This window comes from Physella acuta, unplaced genomic scaffold (genome assembly GCF_028476545.2).
Source record: "Physella acuta isolate Inbredline_101_S28 unplaced genomic scaffold, ASM2847654v3 ptg000815l, whole genome shotgun sequence".
Classification (NCBI taxonomy): Eukaryota; Metazoa; Mollusca; class Gastropoda; family Physidae; genus Physella; species Physella acuta.
Window position 1 is genome coordinate 13354 of NW_026732333.1, and position 23981 is coordinate 37334.

The following is a 23981-nucleotide window of genomic DNA, read 5'->3' on the forward strand; positions in this document are numbered from 1 at the left end:
CGTGTCGGCGCACGATATTGAGTTGAATATTCCGGTGGAGGATATCGAAACCGGATGTGCTAATGAAGAGGATGAAATTTGGGATTCGCAGCACAACTTGGCGGCGCTGTGCGCTGACGTCAACGACGACGCTGATCGAAATTACGACGCGGGGGATGGTACACCGGGTTCGGGTGAGCCCGAACCCCAGTATGAACCCCCCGGGTTGTCGCAGCATTCGTGTCATATTTACCCGGACGTGTTACGGGATGTGTACAGAATGCACGGCGATTCGCGAATGGGTCATTTGAACCACTCGATGGACGACAGCGACCGGCAGTCGAACGATACGATATACGAGGACGACGAAGATGAGTACACGGAGATGGAGAAACAGGCGCTGGAGAATATCCTAGGATACAACGACGGTGTGGATAATCCTGCGGGATACTTCAAACATTATCCCAGCTTGAAGCGGAACATCGTGGCGAAGAACCTTGAAACTATTTGCACGGCGAGCGATACGGATTCGATTAAATTAGGGCGAGGATTTCGATGCGCGGACGGACTTGAAGACAATAACAACACAAAAAGCAAGGAGCCCAGGGTTAAGGGAAAACAGACGGACAAATGCGATAGCGAGCCAACCGGAAGTGACAGCAGCAGTGTCAACAGTGCCAGGGATGTCAAGAGCCATCATAAAAATGGCGGCTCCTCGGCTCACGGGAAGAAGGACCGGGTGTCACGTGGGAAAGCCGGGACCAGCAGCCGGAATCAGTCGTTCAAGTCGGCGAAACGGGTTTCGTTCCGGCTAAGACATGAACGGTAAGCGTCAGTTATTTGATGTGTAGGCTTTATGAGTGTTGTCATTTGAGTGTCATCGATGTTACCCTACCTTTAGTTGGTAGTGCAGATGTTGTCTTTAGAATATGTATATTAGAAAACCATCAGTAATAGCTTACTTAATTAAGATCATTATTGTGTGGGAAGTTTTAAAGTATTAGATACATGCTTTTGTATGTTATTTGTGTTCTTTAGACTTAGCTGATTTTTTTTTCTTTGCTTTTATAAGGATTGACGTATGTCTTTTTCCAGAACCAGACTGTCTTAACTCCAACGTTCCTTTTTTTGTTGTTGTTTTTTTTTATAGATCTATACACTAAGATGATCATAATCCATCAAGACATCATAGTTAAATAAAAAGGCGAGATTACATATCTGACCATTATTTAACAATCTCGTATCTCAGAATCCTTGATATCGAAATGTTAAGAAGGGTCGGCGTGGTCGAATCGGTAAAGCTCATGGTTGGTAAACCGAAAAGTCTCGAGTTCGAATCTTCGGGTAGATGAGGCTCGTTAGCTGGGGACAGCCACTCTTCTAGGAGAGACAACTCCAAAATCAAACAACTGCTGCCTTGTAGTTTGTTCTTGGTTGGACAAAGGCTATGAAAGCACATCCAAATGCCTTGTTAAGATTTTTTTTTTAAATTGATGTTAGACTGAGGTTCTGGGGAATCCATGTTGTGGTCGTGTTGTCGACGCCATCTGCTTCCATTTACCCCGTGTATACACAACATTTCCTATCAATGCTACTTTTTTGGGTAGACAAGATTCCAACGTTCAGGACAGCTTCAACGTCACCGTCGTCGTTATCCCCCCCCCCCCCCTCCGTCACCCTCTATCCCCATCCCGCTCACGGCGTTGACGGCAGAAACCCCATGAATGGATGAAGGACAATCCGGGCAAGTTACACGTCAAAATGAAATAGCTTTTGAAAAAAAATTGTTGATGCTTTCATCCCATCGAGTCTGAGCTTTCAAGTGGAGTGGTGGGGCGGGGGTAGGGGGGGTGAGGGGATGGATTTCGTTTCTCTGATTGAACGCTTCACACTACATTTGTTGCAGTTCGGACACTTCTGTTTTAATTTTTTTGTTGTGTTGTCGTAACGATCTTACCCACTGATGTTTTTATTATATTTGTGTGGGGTGGTGGGAGGTGTGTGTGGGGGGGGGGGGGGGTGAGGGGATGGATTTCGTTTCTCTGATTCAACGCTTCACACTACATTTGTTGCAGTTCGGACACTTCTGTTTTAATTTTTTTGTTGTGTTGTCGTAACGATCTTATCCACTGATGTTTTTTATTATATTTGTGTGTGGTGGGAGGTACAGGGGGGGGGGCTGAAGTGGACGGGTGTGTGAGACACCGTACCCTCCCCATGAACAACATCCTTTTATAGTTGGACAGCTTTCACGCCGCCACTACTCATAACCAACTAGCCAACAACATCGATGTTTGTTTGTTTTTTTTTTCGTTCCGTGTTCCTCCCCCTCTCCCGTCAGCCTCCACACCCCCCCCCCCCCCTCACGTGTATTGATTTACCATTGAAATGTTTTCAGCTGTTCACCCATGCTTGTCTGGCTTGACTTAGATATGGCAAACACTTCTAGTTGACATTAGCGGTGTGGTGTTTTAGATCTGACAGTACATATACAGATAGTATTGGCATTGTATTTTTAAGCTCTGTCATTTACACAAATCTGTTATTAGCTTCATGAGTTGTTGTTTTTTTAGCTCTGACAACTACATACACTTGGAATTAGCTGTATGTTGTTATGGCTCAATTTATAAATGTGAAATTAGGTTGTTGTTTTTTTTTTGTTTGTTTGGTTTTGTTTTTGTTTTTTTTTGTAAGTTCTTACAACTGAAGCCTTAAAAAAACGTATATTTTTCCCACGTTTTCTTTAACTTGCTTTCTCTGTGTCTTTCTGTGTTTCTGTGTTTGTTTGTCTTTCCAATCCAATCTTGCGATCGAAATTTCTGGCACTTCCCAGTTAGCTAGCGCGCTGAAATTTTCAGGGAAGCTTTGTTTTGGATGACAATTGAATATTCTATTGTTTTTATTACTAAATTAATCCATGGAAACATTTTATTGATCATTTTAGACCACTATATAATTGTACCAAAAAACGTCGGGAAAAAGGGACATTACCCAGTAACTGTAATTTGATGAAAACAAGGTTCGACACTCCCCCTCTTTTTGCTTACTGAGTAGTTGTCACGCTGTGTTTGTGTACAAACAACCATAACCTAACAACTGGTGGCCAGTATGGGGGAGACTATATGGTCGAGTGGTTGGGCACACGATTGCTATCCCACTCGACACGGGTTCAAATCTATGTGTTCTAGTCAGTAACGTATTCACACAACGTGTTTTTTTACGAGTTGTCTTTTTACGAGTTGTCTTTTTACGAGTTGTCTTCGTTTACCCAAAAAAAAAGTGAAAAGATAAAATCGATAGCAAGATTTTAATGCAAACAAACAGACAAAGACTAAAAAGTAGAAAATAATAATCATTAAAAAAGTTTTAAAAAACCCACGTTTTCCGATTGAACTAAAAAGTAGAAAATAAATACTGTACATCACAATAATGCAAGCGATCACTCTACTATAAGCGATCAAAAACGTGGGGCGCCGTGATTTTCTTACAGTTTCTAATACTGTTGACTCTCTACAAGCTCCCTAATAAAAGTCAATAGTATTATCTAATCAATAGTAATATAACTTTTACTTCGGCGCCCCACGTTTTTGATCGCTTATAGTAGAGTGATCGCTTGCATTATTGTGATGTACAGTATTTATTTTCTACTTTTTAGTTCAATCGGAAAACGTGGGTTTTTTAAAACTTTTTTAATGATTATTATTTTAAAATGTCGATTATCAATTGGCTTATTGTTAACTCTGGCGTCTGTTTTTCTCGAGTTTCTGTTTAACTCGAGTTTCATGTTCGCTCGATCTTCTGATTAGCTCGAGTTTCTGTTTACGTCGGGTTTCTGTTTAGCTCTGGCATCTGTTTAGTCATGGTGTCTCTTTAGCTCGGGTTTCTGTTTAATTTCGGTATATATTTAGCTCCGGCTTCTGTTTCACTTAGTTTTCTGTTTAGCTTTGAAAACTAAAGACAATTATTTAAGCCTTGACTACTACAGAAGGCCGTATGGGAATTTCTGGGACGAGCATTAGCATCCATTCCTTGACGTGTACATACCAAGGGAACTTTGTTCACATCGGGTGAGATTTTCAGTAGAAAAGTAACAGTTGTTTGGAATTCAAAAATTGAGTAGAAATATAACGGTCTTTTCAGTTGATTTTTGGGGGTCGGCGTGATAGAATCGGTAAAGCTCATGGATGCTAAACGGAAAAGTCTCGAGTTCGATACGTGTGGACAGCCACTCTTCTAGGAGAGACAACTCCAAAATCAAACAACTGCTGCCTTGTAGTTTGTTCTTGGTTGGACTAAGGCTATGGAGGTAAATCCAAAAAAAAAAAAATCAGGCTGAAATTGGGGTCCACGGCTTATAAGATGCATAACAAGTTAACACGAAATACTTTTTTATTTTGGAGGAAATCCCTTCCAACATGAAAATTAAGAAGTTGATCTTTCAAATTCCCGATTTACTTGAAATATAACGAGTGCTTGAGTTTGTCTTTGAAATTCAGTAACTCTTTAATCTATGCAGTCAACTTCATATCTTCCATTGCTTAAATATAGTTTACACTTAGGCACAGCACGCGAAAGTGACAATTTAAAACATAGCAAGCATTGTTTAATATCAGCAGCTGTTCTGTAGAGCTGTGTAAGCAGAAGCGCTTGGTTGTTGGCTGGTGAAATCGAAGTTTTGGTCGATGTGGGGTAGGGTGGTGTGAATGGGTGGGGTTAGTTAAATGGTGTGTGGCGGCATTTGAATGTGGGGGAGGGGGTTGTGTGAGGGCTTAAAGTGGGTGCGAGGCAGGGCTTCGGTGAATAGGAGGGGTTCAGTAATTGCGAGTGTTGCGGTATGTGGTAGAGTGTGGGAGTGTTGCAGTGTGTGGGAGTGTTGCAGTGTGTGGGGGTGTTGCAGTGCGTGGGGGTGTTGCAGTGTGTGGGGGTGTTGCAGTGTGTGGGGGTGTTGCAGTGTGTGGGGTGTTGCAGTGTGTGGGGATGTTGCAGTGTGTGGGAGTGTTGCAGTGTGTGGGAGTGTTGCAGTGTGTGGGGTGTTGCAGTGTGTGGGGATGTTGCAGTGTGTGCAAGTGTTGTAGTGTGTGGGAGTGTTGCGGTGTGTGGGAGTGATGTAGTGTGTGGGAGTGTTGCGATGTGAGGGAGTGTTGCGGTGTGTGGGAGTATTTCAATGTGTGGTATTATTTCATTGTGTGTGTGTGTATATGTGGGTTTCAGTGGCATAGAGTATGACTGGATGAAATAGCATCATTGAGGTTGTCTTTACAAATTAGTGATATATTCTTCGGATTGGAGGTTTATGGATAGGGTCATGATACACTGACGGAGTTGAGATACGTGAATTATGTGGATGCTGTATAAAAATGGATGAATTAATGGCCACGTTAATTGATCGTGCCAGGGCTGGCATATGAAAACTAAACTATTAGCCAAGTTTGTTCCAGGCTTGGACTCTGGGGAACTGGTGTGTTGTTCGCAGCACATCAGGTGGGGGGTGGAGTGTACATGGGTGGTGGTGTCTACATGGGTGGGGGTGGTGTGTACATGGGATGCGGGCGGTGTGTACATGGGTGGGGGCGGTGTGTACAGGGGTGGGGGCGGTGTGTACAGGGGTGGGGGCGGTGTGTACATGGGTGGGGGCGGTGTGTACATGGGGTGAGGGCGGTGTGTACATGGGGTGAGGGCGGTGTGTACAGGGGTGGGGGCGGTGTGTACATGGGTGGGGGCGGTGTGTACATGGGTGGGGGCGGTGTGTACATGGGTGGGGTGGGGTGGTGTATACATGGGATGGGGGCGGTGTGTGCATGGGGTGGGGTGGTGTATACATGGGATGCGGGCGGTGTGTACAGGGGTGGGGTGGTGTATACATGGGGTGGGGGCGGTGTGTGCATGGGGTGGGGTGGTGTATACATGGGATGCGGGCGGTGTGTACAGGGGTGGGGTGGTGTATACATGGGGTGGGGTGGTGTATACATGGGGTGGGGGCGGTGTGTGCATGGGGTGGGGGCGGTGTGTACATGGGTGGGGTGGGGTGATGTGTACATGGGGTGTGGGCGGTGTGTACATGGGTGGGGTGGGGTGATGTGTACATGGGGTGTGGGCGGTGTGTACATGGGTGGGGTGGGGTGATGTGTACATGGGTGGGGTGATGTGTACATGGTTGGAAGTGGTGTGTATATGGGTAGGTGGGGGTGGGGTTTACATGGGTGGGGGTGTTGTGTACACGGGTGGGGCGATGTGTTTGCATTGGTGAGGGAGAGTATGTTTGCGGGGGTTCACACGTTAATAACTTTGGGTACTGAATCCAATCCAATCCAATACGGGTGTACTGTTGTTGTTGCAGCTAGAGAGATGCCGTGTGCAGGGGTGGGGCTAGGTGGGTGGGGTACGTCACTCATTAAACCAGTCCAGTACCGTTTGTCCAGTGTGTTGTATCAAGTAGATGAAAGTGGAGTAGATTGTGTTGATTCTGTGTGTTAATATGCCAATGATGTTTTATTGATACTTGTGCCGACTGGAGTACGTCTACTTTAATGTAATTGGAGTTCACAGGTCAGGTTATTTATAGCAGGTAAACAACAGTATAATTAGATAAACGATAGAGATTTAAAGACATCAATCCACGCTAATCATCGCTGTTTTCAAAAAATTGTTATCTTTCTATAGGCCTATTGTAGGCTACTCAATTTAGATTAAGAATTCTAGTATGGCAATGTACAGCGCTATCCTGTTTTCTAGTTTTTTCAGTTGCATTTTTTTTTAAATACCAACTATAGTGTTGTTTTAACAACACGACCTAAAACAAATGACCTTACGCAAAAGATTAAAGAACACAGGCAAACATTTGAAGATAAACTTTCCCAAGAATTTAACAGTATAATGCACGAATATTTAACTAAATAAAAGTGAAAACAAAAACATGTGTCGATACTATACACATATTTGACGTTGAAATGAACAGCAATGTTTGAAACTGTACGCTTTCCGCCTATTGAAGCCAGCCAACGTCTTTCAAAGGTCGTATAATTAACACTCAACACCTTAGAAATTTAGATAACATAATTAATGGGCCGTGGTGTTGAACTTTAATGATCACCTTGTTACGTGGTTATAATTTCTCGCTATAAGGACATCGAAATCTGTTCTAAAACTCTTCGGCAGATTATGCTAATAAGTTTATCTACGGCGTCTTTTGTTTACACTTTGTTTAACGTATGAGCAGATTATATGCAACTATTTCCCCCCCCCCCCTCCCCCTTTTTTTCGAATTGACGGTCCATGGGGCAAGTGAAGTAGAGTTTACCTGTTTCTGTGACCTCGGCATATTGAAAGGATAATGTGTTCAGCACTATGCCCAGCCGTCTTTGCTTTCCCTAACATGAGTTAGGTACCCATCAGAGCTGGGTGGACTATGGGATGCTTTACTGACTTGAACCCGGATTTGAACTCGATATTTTCGGGTTAGCAGTTTAACATTTAAATCGACAAATTAGTAATTTCCCAACATGAATCGACTTAGCCATTCGTCTAATTTTTAATTCGGTACAAAATGTAAAAGCCGTCCTCCTCTTTTTTCACCGGTCAATTAAAACATCCTTAACACAATCCTATAGTATTAGAAACCTATTATAAAAATTACCCGCCTTAAGTTAAGCCTACACAACGTGAACCGATTATAAAAAATAACCCGACCTAACCTGACACAACGCGAACCGATTACAAAAAATAACCCGACTTAAACAAGCCTATTGAACATAACGAAGTTGTGAGTCCCGGGGAGGCGTGTGTAGATCCCTGGTATCGATTTGTGGCGTCCCCCCGGGGAGGGGGAGAGGGACGTCACTCTATGAGCGGTGCCATTGTTGCTGTTTGGCCGTGGTGGAGCGTCAGGCTAGCCAGTGGTGGTGGCTAATCTGTGAATATAACGGGGGGGGGGGTGATTTTTTTTTCGGGGGGGGGGGGGGTTGTTACCAAATAGAATCGAAACTACATTTTGCTGAATCGCGGAAAACGGAATAATTGTTATGAAACTTTACTGTTAACTTTTTGTAAAAATACATTCATATTTTTTTTTTGTAGAGTGTGTTTCTTATCATCTTACTATATCACTGTATTTATAATCGTTATATCTTCATGTCATCTCCTTATGCAACTCAACTCTAACGTTCGAAATATTACTATTGGATATACGCCATAACCTTAACGAATTTTCAAAATAAGCATTTTATTTGTGTTGATCTAGCTAGACCATTTTGATAAGTGCCATTTTTTTTTAGATTTGTATATCTAGATTGTTTTTGTATCTGGTTAATTATATCCTACGTTTATGTTTCAAAACAATGGGTTTGTATCGCTTGACTTCTCGTTGTAGGCTTACTTTGATACTCAATACACTTTACACAACTAATAATTTAAGGGTTACTTTGATACTTAACCTACACTGCACCTAGCTAATACGTTTAGGGTTACTCTGAGACTTAATACGCCACACCCAGCTAATACTTTTGGGTCATTTCAATACCTAATACACCACACTCATCTAATTCGTTTAGGGTTACTTTGCTACTTAATACACCACACCTAGCTAAAACTTTTAGGGTTACTTTGTTACTTAATACACCACACCTAGCTAATACATTTAGGGTTACTCTGATACCTAATACACCACACCCAGCTAATACTTTTAGGGTTACTTTGATACTTAATACGCCACACCCAGCTAATACTTTTAGGGTTACTCTGATACCTAATACACCACACCTAGCTAATACATTTAGGGTTACTTTGATACTTAATACGCCACACCCAGCTAATACTTTTAGGGTTACTCTGATACCTAATACACCACACCTAGCTAATACATTTAGGGTTACTTTGATACTTAATACGCCACACCCAGCTAATACTTTTAGGGTTACTTTGTTACTTAATATACCACACCTAGTTAATACTTTTAGGGTTACTTTGTTACTTAATACACCACACCTAGCTAATACATTTAGGGTTACTCTGATACCTAATACACCACACCCAGCTAATACTTTTAGGGTTACTTTGGTACCTAATACACCACACCCAGCTAATACTTTTAGGGTTACTCTGATACCTAATACACCACACCCAGCTAATACTTTTAGGGTTACTTTGATACTTAATACGCCACACCCAGCTAATACTTTTAGGGTTACTTTGTTACTTCAACGCCGACTCCTTGGTGACTGATCATTTCACCAGATGAGCACCCAGCACCCACAAAATCTGAAGGGTACACAACAGGCTAATCCCACGTGATCATTTTCCTGGAACCCCTTCAATACCCCCATATCCGTCTGGTCAGAAAAAAAAGTAGGTCAAGGACAAATCTGTTTATTTTCCGACTCACAACCAGGGGTATTACCTCCAGCCGACAATCAGTTAGTCCTGGCTCCAGAAATGTCTAGTTTATCCGTCAAAAAAAAATGTCGTTGGTTTTGACTTTTTTTTTTTAAAAAGTCCATGTTAAGACTGGTTTCACAAGAAAGGACGGGTATCACGTGACAGCTCAGGAAACCGTATCCGGTCAATCATTGCGAGTTATGGAAGGATTTTCCGGGGGGTAGAAAGGGTGAAAAGTCTGAGAGTCGAGCAGGCCGAAATTATCTTTGAAATACGAGCGCGGGAAATGTCGGTGCTGTACTTTTGTCGTCTGCTCCACAATAGGATGCTGGCAGCGGCTCTCCCGTCTGCTCAAATTTCTTGCAAGAGTTTAGGTAACAACATCGAGGTCATTTAGTGCGCTATTATAGTTTTTTTTATATAAAAGGACAATGTTATGTAATATGTAATTTTATTTTGAAAATACACGGTGATTGGACGCTTTTTATTTAAAACAAAATAAAAGTCATACCAGTGATAATACTTATTAATTAGTTCAGCCTATTATATATATCATGCATAAATTATTAGCTCTTAAGAATCCATTGTATTCTACCATTTATCAAAATCAATATCATTAGACGCCATTAATTTAAAATGTACTATACTAAAAAAATCAAGATTTTTTTCGTTTCTTTTTGTTAATACGATAGACAATACTTCATTTCCTTATCTGATGTTGTGAAATAATTTATTTGTATTTTACCCATTACCGTTGTAATGGAAAATTGAAGTTGAAACACATTTAATGTTACCCACACCAAAACGTCAACACCACTATTACACTTGTGACATGTAGGCCCTAAACTATACATGTCTAGAAGAAAAAAAAACTTTGCAATAAGTTCTGCTAAAATTAATTTATAGCGATCTTGTTTTCTAGACGTGTATAGTATACATGTCTGTAAACGCGGTTTTAAATGTTGAATTTCATTTCGTTAAGGTCATTCGGTATCAAATATTTTGAAATTCCTAAACTATGTATCTGAATTGCATTAACCCTGAAAGAAATATATCCATGTTTGTGTGTATTAGGCAATGCATTCTAATCTATTGCTATACACGACATGGCTATTATAAGTCGTGTATTGTGTAAGGGTTATACAGACAGATATATATAAATGTCAACATGATTGTTTAACTACTCGAACATTTTTAAAGTAACAACGCAGATTTAACATGTAGCTGATTGTTTTCAAGAAACAAGATCCTCTTTGTTATTCTTCAACAAAAAATGTGAATTGCTGCTTAAAGTATTAACCTTCGTGTTGTTTAACTTGACGACACTCTCCTGAGCTGGATTCGTTCCCTCTTCACGTGAGAGCATGTTGACCTTTAGAGGCCAAATTGACGACGTAAAGCGTCCTTCATATGAATACTTTACTAGCCCGAACAATCTTTAATAGTTTAATGTATCTAATTGCAGCGCAGTAATTAGATGTTTACAGTCAATACGATTTATTTTTGTATCTTTTTAATGCGGTACTACTTTAATACTTTTTTGACATAACATTTAACTCTATTTACTGTGATAGAACAACGGAAATGTATCATTCATTATTTGCATAATTTATTATGTGTATCATTATGTGTATCATATAGTACTTGTATCACGTACCTTTTATATCATGCATTATTTTTTTTATCATATTATCGGCTATTATTTGTAACTCGTACTCTTGTTATATTGTATTTCTTACACCACGTACTTTTTGTATTATGTATTGTCTGTATAATGTATTATTTGTATATTGTATTGTTTGAATCGTCTATTATTTTTATCATGTTATGCTTGTATCATCTATTATTTGTATCATGGATTGTTTGTATCATGTAACGTTAACTTGTCTCCCATTATCCCATGTTTTGAACACTGAGCATAATCATCATTAGAGCTCTTTAAAAACTCTCTTAAAACCAGCGGTCAATCACCACTTGACCTTTGACCTGACCAGGCCTTTATTGACGTTGCCGTTTGACCTTTAGAGAAAGTAAACATTTATCTCTAGATCTGTACAAATGTATCTGTCAATTCATGAATGGTTCTTTGTAACATGCCTGTTGACGGTATAATACGATAATTATAGTAACAAATTATCAAAGGGAAAATCCTATTATGTATGAAGCATCTTGTTGTGTGCTTTAGTTTTATGTTCTTCCTTGCTCACAAACAGTGCAGGTAGAAATTTTTGGTCCCCAGTCTTATTACCTTTAACACTAACCTAAGTAAAGTAAAGAATTCTCGTTAGACCTAGCGATCCATCGAGAAGATGAAATAGAGTTCAAATATTTCTTGACCTCGGCATATAAAAGGATGATATGGTCAGCATTATGCCCAGCCGTCTTAACTTTCCCCAAAGTAAGTCAGGTATCCTTCATAGCTGGTTGGACTCAGGGACGTCCTAAAGTCACAAGTCCGAACCGAGATTCGAACTCGAGACCCTCGTACTAGCAGCCAAGCAAAACACAAATTAACTTAAGCCATATTTAAACTACAGCATCAATCTAAACCTCAATAGCATAAAGTAGCAGACAAACAAAAAAAACAACGTTTCACAAGATTACATTGCGCTATTGAGCTTAACATCCAAGCTCCTCTCCAGTTGATCTTAACCTTTTTTTTTTTAAACTTTAAATCCGAGAAATTAGCTTTTTCATTTTTTTTAATAAACTGGCAGTTTGGCTTCTTATATTCTGATTCGTTTAAGCACTTGGTTTAAAAATAATAATCGTGACATTTCCTTTTTTTTTTATTTTTTCATCTAGTTAACTTTAGTTTTTTTGAATTACATTATTTTATTTGAAAAAATCACGATGTTATTTGCATTTTTTTTAAAAAGCTTTTTTGATTTATTTATTTTTCTTAGAAATGGATTGTATTTGCATACATATACTTGATTCGTGATGTTTTTACCGTAATTTATCGCTTCGATTTTTCCTAAAACCGAATGGCTTTTTCTGTTTATTTATGTAAACCCGATTGTTGGCTTCTCTTTCTGTTTAACTGGAAGTGCGTCCATGATTTAATGAGATTTGGTTACACGCCACGCCGTATTGATTGGTCACGGTTCCACTTCATTGAACCGCTAATTCGTAATCACCGGAAGAGGCCGGTGTGTGTATTGATTTGGCCAGATTTTTGTGGGTTGGGATACATTACGTTGTGTTGGATATGGGGCCGACCATGGCGTTTGATGCTGATAGTTTTATTTATTTGTGCCTGTTTTTTTTAATGGGATTGTTAATTGGTTACTCTTTTGATCTTAGGGTAAGTGTACTGATTGTCGTCCACGAGTGACGTCACGCCTTTTAACGCAGACGTCTATCCTTCACCTCTCTATTGTCATTTTTTTAATCACAAGCCAAGTCCACCCTCTCCTAATTAAATAACGCCAACTCCGACTTCCTACCCTAATTTAAATTAGCATGTTTTACGGCACAGGTATGCATTTTTTAAAAAAAAAACTGCATTTACAAAGTTCGTACCGAGTCGCGCCTTTGTGTGTGTTATTTGTACCCGTTTTAAATTTTAAACATTCTTAAAGTCTAAGTTGCTATACCGATAATACAATGAAAAACGGAATGGCACACTACCTAGCGGCTTGTATTAAGGCCAATCTTCAGTTAATCATGCATTTTATCTGTTTCTGCCTTAAACTGATGATTAGAAGAAAAAAAATCAATTTTTAACAGTCTTGAGATGCACATAAATAATGACGACCAAATAGGTTTCGATCCTGCCCATAAACTGCTATACCGATGACGGAATGAAGGACGGAATGACACACTACCTACGGCTTATATTTTATATTATAGATTCTTCGGTTCATAATTTATACTATCTGTTTCTGCCTTAAACGGATGCTTAGAAAAAAAAATGTCTATTTTTAATAGTCTTGAGATGCACATAAATAATAACGACCAAATAGTTTTCGATCCTGCCCATAAACTGCTATACCAATGACGGAATGACACACTACCTACGGCTTATATTATAGATTCTTCGGTTCATAATTTATACTATCTGTTTCTGCCTTAAACGGATGCTTAGAAAAAAAAATGTCTATTTTTAATAGTCTTGAGATGTACATAAATAATAACGACCAAATAGGTTTCGATCCTGCCCATACCGCGGGCCGACTTCTGGCGTAATTTTTTGTAATAACTGCACTGATCTATAGGCGAGTGGATGTTTTCCTAGCGGTATTGACTTGCCATCCTGGCGTCGGTCTAACCACGGGCTGTGTTGCATTGTTTATAGACACGGGTTGTGGCCCTGTCGGATTAGTTGTGTCCTCTGGATTGGTGTTTCTTGTTCGGACCTTACCCACATGTATGTGTCTGTGTTTTAGTCTTAATTGTGTTTCGATCTTGGTATCATTTATTTTTGTTTCATAAAACCTCGATGTTGCTAATTAGCATTTGCGTGTTTGCTAGTCATATGTATTAAACTTGATATTACCTTTAACTTTGATACATGTATGTGAATATACGTTAGTAATATTTGTAGCCGTTTTAATATATACATGTATATGTATAAGAATATATGTATGTAATGTTATACATATTAAATGTGTTTTTTTCACAATTGTAGTATATCTCTGTTTTGGCGCTTGTAGTTTCGACTCCATGTTTGTAGTTTACCTGCTACGTTAATGTATTCTTCCGTGTCGAGTTGTAGTCTTGTGAACAAACATGCCAAGCTTTTTTTTTTTAAATTAAATTTTTTACAGTTTGATATTTACTAATATTATTATTTTTTGTATCGTTATTATTATTAATGCAATTATTATTATTATTGCTGTTGTTACTATTTTTGCTGTTATAATTTTTTTTTTAAGTTGAATATTGTTACCTGAGAAATTGTACAAATCTTATATTACTTTTTTTCTTTGAATCTCCAGCATGGATGGAGCCGACCTGTGCTTTGAGATCGTCAAGAGGGCGTCGTCAGGGTTTGTGTACAGTGAGGCGGTGGCCAGGTGACTTGAACGTTGTGTTGGAGGAATCGTTTGTCTTCAGTGTTTGTTGGAGCTGTCGTCAGTGTTTGTAGGAGTTGTCGTCAGTGTTTGTAGGAGTTGTCGTCAGTGTTTGTAGGAGTTGTCTTCAGTGTTTGTTGGAGCTGTCGTCAGTGTTTGTAGGAGTTGTCGTCAGTGTTTGTAGGAGTTGTCGTCAGTGTTTGTAGGAGTTGTCGTCAGTGTTTGTAGGAGTTGTCGTCAGTGTTTGTAGGAGTTGTCGTCAGTGTTTGTAGGAATTGTCGTCAGTGTTTGTTGTAGTTGTCGTCAGTGTTTGTAGGAGTTGTCGTCGGTGTTTGTAGGAGTTGTCGTCAGTGTTTGTAGGAGTTGTATTCAGTGTTTGTAGGAGTTGTCGTCAGTGTTTGTAGGAGTTGTCTTTAGTGTTTGTTGGAGTTGTCTTCAGTGTTTGTTAGAGTAATCTTTAGTGTTTTTCTAATTTAGCACAACGATAAATCACAATAATTCTTTTGTTTTATATTTTGATTTATTTTTTACTTTCTCGTATATACGAAGTATAGAGAAAGTCTTGTAATCGTGCAAAAAAAAAAATCGAGATTTTTACAAATCTCGACGTTTTACACCTCACTGATACGGAAAAACTTAATTTTGCAATCTTGTCCGTATGTCTGTGTGTCTGTCTGTCTGTCCGTGTGTAAACACGATAACTTGAGTACCGTTACAGCTAGGTTGATGAAATTTCATATATAAGTATTTTATCAAAATCGTAGATCCGTATCAACTTTTGAGCGATTTCCGATAACCGGAAATGATACTTTTTCTACTTTGACTTTTTCAAAAGCCTATAACTTGAGTACTATTTCAGATAGATAAATGAAATTTCACATGTAAGTAAAAGATCTAATTCTCTACCTTCTGTTAAATTTTCAGTAATTTCCGTTGACCGGAAGTAGTAATTTACGCTACTTCCGATTTCTCAAAAAACTAATGTAAATTTTAAAAGTACTAATAATATTGCGCACTATTATGCGCTTTTTTATTTGGCGTTCACTTGGTGTGCAATTAATTTGTCTAAGAGATTTTATTCTATTTTTAAAACTTTAAGTATTTAAAATGGATTAAAAATCATGTCTATAGCCCGAGTTCCCATCCCCTGTTATTTTATATAAGAATATTCGAGAAAGTTTAGGGGAGATCACTCCCGGTTTATTTTTGTAAGTAGTGAGAAATCCTTTGTTAAACGCCAACCTTGTGTCTGTTTCACACCCCCCCCCCCAATGTGTGTGCCTAACTCCGACCCTCCCCTCCCCAGCCACTACATGCGGCAGGTGCTGGAGGCCCTGCGCTACTGCCACACCAACAACATCATCCACCGGGACCTCAAGCCCCACTGCATCCTTCTGGCGTCCACGGAGAACTCGGCCCCAGTCAAACTGGGCGGCTTCGGCGTGGCCACGTTACTGCCCAATGACCAGCTCATTACCTCAGGTCTGTTGCTCAGCTCTTGTCCAACTATGCACTAGTGAACCACAAGTATCACACTAAAACACTGGTATCACACTTTGATCCAAAAGTTTCACACAGTGAAACACTAGTATCACACTGTGAAACACAAGCATCACTCTTTGAAACACGAGTATCACAATGTGAATCAAAACTATCACAGTGTGAAACACGAGTATCACACTGTGAAACACGAGTATCACAATGTGAACCAAAAGTATCACAGTGTGAAACACACAAGTATCACAATGTGAAACACGACTATCACAATGTGAAACAAAAGTATCACACTGTGTACCAAAATTATCACACTGTGAAACACACGTATCGCACTGTTAAACACGGGTATCACATTGTGAACCAAAATTTCCACACACTGAAACACAAGTATCACATTGTGAAATTAGACAGGCTATCTTTGACTATGTAGCAAACAACCCTGTTAGTACCCTCGGTTGTCAAACCTACGAGCCTTACTCAGTGAGGTCATACATACAAGCCGTACCCAGTGACGTCAAACACGCAACCCTTACTCACTGCCGTCAAAGAGACGCGTCTCATTCATTGACGACAATTTCATGACAAGCATTTCTCATAACTTCAAACACAGGAGTCTTACTCTGTGCTGTCACCTTAAAGCTTTTTAAATGACAACCAAACCAGCGAGGTACAAAGACATCAGACACTACTCTTACCCTGTCGACTACCGTCTAGCTCGGGGGTTTCCAAACTTTCAGCCAGAGGGCCGCATTAACTATCGAATATCAGTTCGGGGGCCAGGGTTTCTTCAAGGCATATCTTCGGGGTGGAGCCCCCCCCCCCCCAAGAAGGTCTAACCCCCCTCCCCGCCCAACAAAATATAATTTATATAGAAATATATATAAATTTCAAGTGCCCTCCCTTCCCCGGAAAAAAAAATCTGATAGAAACACTGTTGAAGGCCAGCAACACAATCGAGGTCCAAGTTTGCTCTCAAATTATCCTTCACGTATTTCATCCTTGAACATTTTTGTTCACACACTACGTTGTTCCGAAATTTGAAAGGTACTTTGATGAAAAAGTTTTAATTTTAGGAAAGTCTGCCATGGGCTCGCCGGCCGTAGTTTGGAGACCCCTGGCTAGCTCGACACTTCGTAATAGTCATACAAACAACGCGCTTTCACTATTTGTTAAACTCATCCCCGTCTCCCCCACACCACCATCACGCCCACTGTTTTACTATTCAAACACCTACATCGACTCAGCCTTTGAGTATTCTATAGTTACCGAGAAACAGTGGTAAAAACCAACAAGTTAACACGAGTTATTTTGTTATCTCCCCTACCATTGTTCCACCAAGTTACCTCCCTTGACTGTCGCACTATGGTTGTCTACCCCCACCCACTACACCTCTCGCGTTGGTTAAATATAACCATCCCTAACTTAACCAAGCAGTAGACAAAGAGGTAGATATTGATTAGCACCGACCCACAGACCTGTGTTTATTTGTGCCAGGGATACATGACATCTTGGTATAATTATTCCAACCGTCGACCTGTCTGATGCCTGGTTTCTGGGCTAGCTTTATGTTTACTTTATCATCTGGGCGTTTCTGATTCCCGTTTTGGTAGTTTTCTCTTTTATTTTGACCCCCCATTCTCTCTCAACAACCTTTCATTTATTCCTAATTATTATTTCTCACACCATGGTCTCTCCCTCCTCTCTGAATTATTATCTCTCTCTAGTATATCACTCTCACTTAACAGTTATCTTTCCCTCTTCTCTAAAGTTGCCACCGTCTCTCTGAATGGTGGCCGGAAAGAACCGCAACGGAAAAAAGCGCAACGGAAAAGAGCGCAAAACAAAAAGCGCAACGGAAATAAGCGCACACGGAAAAAAGCGCAAAGAGAAAAAAGCGCACACGGAAAAAAGCGCAAAGAGAAAAAAGCGCAAAGAGAAAAAAGCGCAAAAAGAAAAAAGCGCACACAGAAAAAAGCGCAAACAGAAAAAAGCGCACACGGAAAAAAGCGCAAACAGAAAAAAGCGCACACGGAAAAAAGCGCAACGAGAAAAAAGCGCAAAAAGAAAAAAGCGCACACAGAAAAAAGCGCAAACAGAAAAAAGCGCAAACGGAAAAAAACGCAAACAGAAAAAAGCGCAAACGGAAAAAAGCGCAAACAGAAAAAAGCGCACACAGAAAAAAGCGCAAACGGAAAAAAGCGCAAACGGAAAAAAGCTTAAACAGAAAAAAGCGCAAACGGAAAAAAGCGCAAACAGAAAAAAGCGCACACAGAAAAAAGCGCAAACAGAAAAAAGCGCAAACGGAAAAAAGCGCAAACAGAAAAAAGCGCACACAAAAAAAAGCGCAAACGGAAAAAAGCGCAAACAGAAAAATGCGCAAACAGAAAAAACAACGAAAAATGTGCAAAAGAGAAATTTAGCACAAATACCTATATCGACTAGATGACACATTTATACATGACTGTTAGGGCTGCTGTAAGAGTGTCGTGTTTGATCACGTGATCTACTACCATTTAAAGCGCACCACCTCACCACGATACAGGCGATAATCGCTTTACACAATGCCTATTATTTTCTTGGTCAATAATTATTCAACTACTATTCTCGTATAAATAAACATAAAACTATCCTTGATATCGACATTACACGAAGTATCTCTCACATTCTCCCTAGTCCGAACTACCTAGCTTGCATACCATAACTACCCGTTCCTATGGCAAAACTTCACTCTCTTTCATCCGCGTCATCTAACATGCATTCGTCATATTTCTCGCAACAACATTCATTCGCACCAAAACACACATCATAACAACGATTTATTTACCATTATTTCATTATGACGCACCTACCTACCTACCAACCTACCTACCTCCCTCCCTCCCAACACCTTCCTCCCTCCCTGACTGCCTGACTACCTACCTGTCTGCCTGCCTGCTTGCCTGCCTACCTACCTACCTGCCTACCTACCTACTTACCTGCCTACCAACCTGCCTGCCCACCTGCCTACCTACCTACTTACCTGCCTACCAACCTGCCTGCCCGCCTGCCTGCCTACCTACCTACTTGCCTACATGCCTACCCACCTATCTAATTACCTCATATATATATATATATATATATATATATATATATATATATATATATATATATATATATGTAACGAGACTATTTGCCTGTAGTGCCAAATGTTAACGAGTTCTGCTCGACAACGCCAAATGTTACCGAGTCTAACCACTCATTCTTCACAACATCGACCACAGTATAGATACTCGAAGATGCAGGTTCGCTATTGATCCTTTTATTACATGAATCAAAGAAATGCTTCACAATAATATAATGAATCAAAAGGAATGCTTCACAATAATAGTCTGAATCAACTGACCCCCAACAGTCCTCACTAGTCTTCACATAACTGAATGCACATGTCTATCGTCCTTCTTAACACAATACGGCTAACCCGTTCAATAACCAACTTGATACTGCCACACTGACTGACTGATCGAGAGAGAGAGCCCCACCGACCGCGAGCTCAGCCGTCGCCTTCCTATATATCCCCTTCGTATTCGTAATCGTATTCGGTTCTATCATAATCGTAATCGTAATCGATTCTAATCGTTGCATCAGAATGTTAATTACGCCGCTTCTGTCGTACAGTCCGATTTAATAAGCCATCTGCATCCTGTCACATCAAAGTTGATAGACCGTATTGCGTTCTTATCGTATCGCTTCCCAAGATACTACGCCTTGGCTTTCTGATCGTTATCAGCCAACACCTGTGTTATTGCATCAGTCGTGTCAAAGTTGACAGCGCTGTACTGCGTTCTTATGTCTCTGGTAACTTCCCCTAGTTACATATATATATATATATATATATATATATATATATATATATATATATATATATATATATATATATATATATATATATATATATATATATATATATATATGGGTAGGTGGGTAAGTGGGTGGGTAGGTAGGTTGTTAGGTGGGTATGTGGGTAGATGTGTGGGTGGGTAGTTAGGTAGGTGGTTGGGTGTTTGTGTATATGATATAGATTATGCACATTTCCATTTTGCTAGCTTAGTAACAGTGTTACAAAACTCGAAATTTCAAACTGGTTTGGCGTAAGGTTAGTTCATTGATCCTGTTGAGCCCTACATTACATAGTTAATCAGTTTAACAATGTAGATGATATTGGAGTAGGTGTAAGCCAAAGCCTGATGTTATTATAAAACTTCATCTCTCTTTGTTTCTTTATAAAAAGGTTTTGGAAGGTTTTTTTAAGGTTTTTTTACTGAAAGGTTTACCGGACGAATGCAAAATGATATAAACAACCATAGCTCTTCTGTTATATAGGCTACATGCAGTGTTTCTTCCAGACTTTTTTCTCCGGGGCTAAGGGGGGGGAAGGGGATTTTCGGGGGGGGGGGGGTCAACATTTTTCGGGGGGGGGGGGGCGGACACTAGTAAAAGTGTATGTTTACATGTTTTCATTACCCTTCAAACAATAGTCTATTTTAGTTATATTGAGATTAAAGAATGTAAATATATAGTACACACAATTCTGTAGAATAGGAACGATTGGGAGGGAAGTGACATATAGCGCAAGAAATTTAGAGGTTACGTAGGGTATAATAAATGGTGGGGTTAGGAAAGTTAGGGGGTCCATTCTCTAACAGGCAGTCTATGTCTCTTTCGTGTTGGTTTATTGTCGAACCTGTCCTCACATCACACCAGTTGGGTGACGCTTACCGTTTAATGTTAAAATAAATAGCATGTAATTGAGTTAGTTCGAAGTGAGTTTTCATACAAGCCCAACGCACTAATTAAGATTGTCGCAAAATGTAACATATATGTAACATATGTCAATGATATCAATGAATTTTCATTAAAAAAAAGTACAGTTTACGAAACTAACGAACTTCGCCGATCCTTTTTCGGTGGGTAGGTGGGTAAGTGGGTAGGTGGGTAGGTGGGTAAGTGGGCAGGTGGGTAAGTTGGTAGGTGGGTAAGTGGGTAGGTGGGTAGGTAGGTAGGTAGGTGTGTAAGAGGGTAGGTGGGTAAGCGTGTAGGTGGGTAGGTAGGTAGGTAGTAGGTAGGTAGGTAAGTGCGTCATGATGTGAAATAATGTTAAATACATAATTGTTATTTTGGTGCGAATGAATGTTGTTGCGAGAGATATGAGAGATATGACGAATGCATGTTAGATGACGCGGATGAAAGAGAGTGAAGTTTTGCCATAGGAACGGGTAGTTATGGTATGCAAGCTAGGTAGTTCGGACTAGGGAGAATGTGAGAGATACTTCGTGTAATGTCGATATCAAGGATAGTTTTATGTTTATTTATACGAGAATAGTAGTTGAATAATTATTGACCAAGAAAATAATAGGCATTGTGTAAAGCGATTATCGCCTGTATCGTGGTGAGGGGAATGCACATGGTAGTGGTACGCTTTAAATGGTAGTAGATCACGTGATCAAACACGACACTCTTACAGCAGCCCTAACAGTCATGTATAAATGTGTCATCTAGTCGATATAGGTATTTGTGCTAAATTTCTCTTTTGCACATTTTTCGTTGTTTTTTCTGTTTGCGCATTTTTCTGTTTGCGCTTTTTTCCGTTTGCGCTTTTTTCTGTGTGCGCTTTTTTCTGCTTGCGCTTTTTTCTGTGTGCGCTTTTTTCTGTTTGCGCTTTTTTCCGTTTGCGCTTTTTTCTGTTTGCGCTTTTTTCCGTTTGCGCTTTTTTCCGTTTGCGCTTTTTTCTGTGTGCGCTTTTTTCTGTTTGCGCTTTTTTCCGTTTGCGCTTTTTTCTGTTTGCGCTTTTTTCCGTTTGCGCTTTTTTCTGTTTGCGTTTTTTTCTGTGTACGCTTTTTCTTTTTGCGCTTTTTTCTCGTTGCGCTTTTTTCTCTTTGCGCTTTTTTCCGTGTGCGCTTTTTTCTGTTTGCGCTTTTTTCCGTGTGCGCTTTTTTCCGTGTGCGCTTTTTTCTGTGTGCGCTTTTTTCTTTTTGCGCTTTTTTCTCTTTGCGCTTTTTTCTCTTTGCGCTTTTTTCCGTGTGCGCTTTTTTCTCTTTGCGCTTTTTTCCGTGTGCGCTTATTTCCGTTGCGCTTTTTGTTTTGCGCTTTTTTCCGTTGCGCTTTTTTCCGTTGCGCTTCTTTCTGGGAACCTCTCTGAATAATACTCTCTCTCTCTCTCTCTCTCTCTCTCTCTCTCTCTCTCTCTCTCTCTCTATCTATCTATCTATCTATCTAGTATATCATTCTCTACTCTAAAGTCTCGTCTTTTCTCTAAACTACCCTTACTTTTCTTATCGTCTTCATCTTCTCACAGTACCTCTCTCACCTTACAGTACCTCTCTCACCTCTCTCACCTCTCTCACCTTACAGTACCTCTCTCACCTTACAGTACCTCTCTCACCTTACAGTACCTCTCTCACCTTACAGTACCTCTCTCACCTCTCTCACCTTACAGTACCTCTCTCACCTTACAGTACCTCTCTCACCTCTCTCACCTCACAGTACCTCTCCCACCTCTCTCACCTCACAGTACCTCTCTCACCTCTCTCACCTTACAGTACCTCTCTCACCTCTCTCACCTCTCTCACCTTACAGTACCTCTCTCACCTCTCTCACCTCACAGTACCTCTCTCACCTCTCTCACCTCTCAGTACCTCTCTCACCTCTCTCACCTCTCTCACCTCTCTCACCTTACAGTACCTCTCTCACCTCTCTCACCTTACAGTACCTCTCTCACCTCTCTCACCTCTCAGTACCTCTCTCACCTCTCTCACCTCACAGTACCTCTCTCACCTCTCTCACCTTACAGTACCTCTCTCACCTTACAGTACCTCTCTCACCTTACAGTACCTCTCTCACCTCTCTCACCTCACAGTACCTCTCTCACCTCTCTCACCTCTCAGTACCTCTCTCACCTCTCTCACCTCTCTCACCTTACAGTACCTCTCTCACCTCTCTCACCTCTCAGTACCTCTCTCACCTTACAGTACCTCTCTCACCTTACAGTACCTCTCTCACCTCTCTCACCTCTCAGTACCTCTCTCACCTCTCTCACCTCTCTCACCTCACAGTACCTCTCTCACCTCTCTCACCTTACAGTACCTCTCTCACCTTACAGTACCTCTCTCACCTTACAGTACCTCTCTCACCTCTCTCACCTTACAGTACCTCTCTCACCTCTCTCACCTCTCAGTACCTCTCTCACCTCTCTCACCTCTCTCACCTTACAGTACCTCTCTCACCTCTCTCACCTTACAGTACCTCTCTCACCACTCACACCTTACAGTACCTCTCTCACCTCTCTCACCTTACAGTACCTCTCTCACCTCTCTCACCTTACAGTACCTCTCTCACCTCTCTCACCTTACAGTACCTCTCTCACCTCTCTCACCTCTCAGTACCTCTCTCACCTCTCTCACCTCACAGTACCTCTCTCAACTCAAATTACCTTTCTCACCTCAAAGTACTATTCTCAGTTTCTGAAAGTGTATTTAAGAAAGTACGGATCTATGAACTAACATTGTGTAGAGCAGATAAAGTAGAGTCAATCAGAGTTAGGTGGAAGTTAGGTATACATCAGAGCTGGGTGGACTAGAATCAGGTACCCATCAGAGCTGGGTGGACTAGAGTCAGGTACCCATCAGAGCTGGGTGGACTAGAGCCAGGTACCCATCAGAGCTGGGTGGACTAGAGTCAGGTACCCATCAGAGCTGGTTGGACTAGAGTCAGGTACCCATCAGAGCTGGGTGGACTAGAGTCAGGTACCCATCAGAGCTGGGTGGACTAGAGTCAGGTACCCATCAGAGCTGGGTAGACTAGAGTCAGGTACCCATCAGAGCTGGGTGGACTAGAGTCAGGTACCCACCAGAGCTAGGTGGACTAGAGTCAGGTACCCATCAGAGCTGGGTAGACTAGAGTCAGGTACCCATCAGAGCTGGGTGGACTAGAGTCAGGTACCCACCAGAGCTAGGTGGACTAGAGTCAGGTACCCATCAGAGCTGGGTAGACTAGAGTCAGGTACCCATCAGAGCTGGGTGGACTAGAGTCAGGTACCCATCAGAGCTGGGTGGACTAGAGTCAGGTACCTATCAGAGCTGGGTT

The 23981-nt window shown here is 40.8% G+C and overlaps 1 protein-coding gene across 5 annotated transcripts in view; it reads left to right on the top strand.

The window, feature by feature from the left end:
* The first annotated feature begins 363 nt into the window (after positions 1-363).
* Positions 364-23981, top strand: part of LOC131951600 (peripheral plasma membrane protein CASK) — a 208316-nt gene continuing 184698 nt past the window's right edge. For all 5 annotated transcript variants that reach the window (XM_059313923.1, XM_059313922.1, XM_059313925.1 and 2 more), the window contains exons 1-3: positions 364-804; positions 14292-14369; positions 15673-15848. In XM_059313923.1, the coding sequence (XP_059169906.1) occupies positions 365-804; positions 14292-14369; positions 15673-15848 (694 nt within the window). In that variant the 5' untranslated portion in view covers position 364. The remainder of the gene's footprint in view (positions 805-14291; positions 14370-15672; positions 15849-23981) is intronic.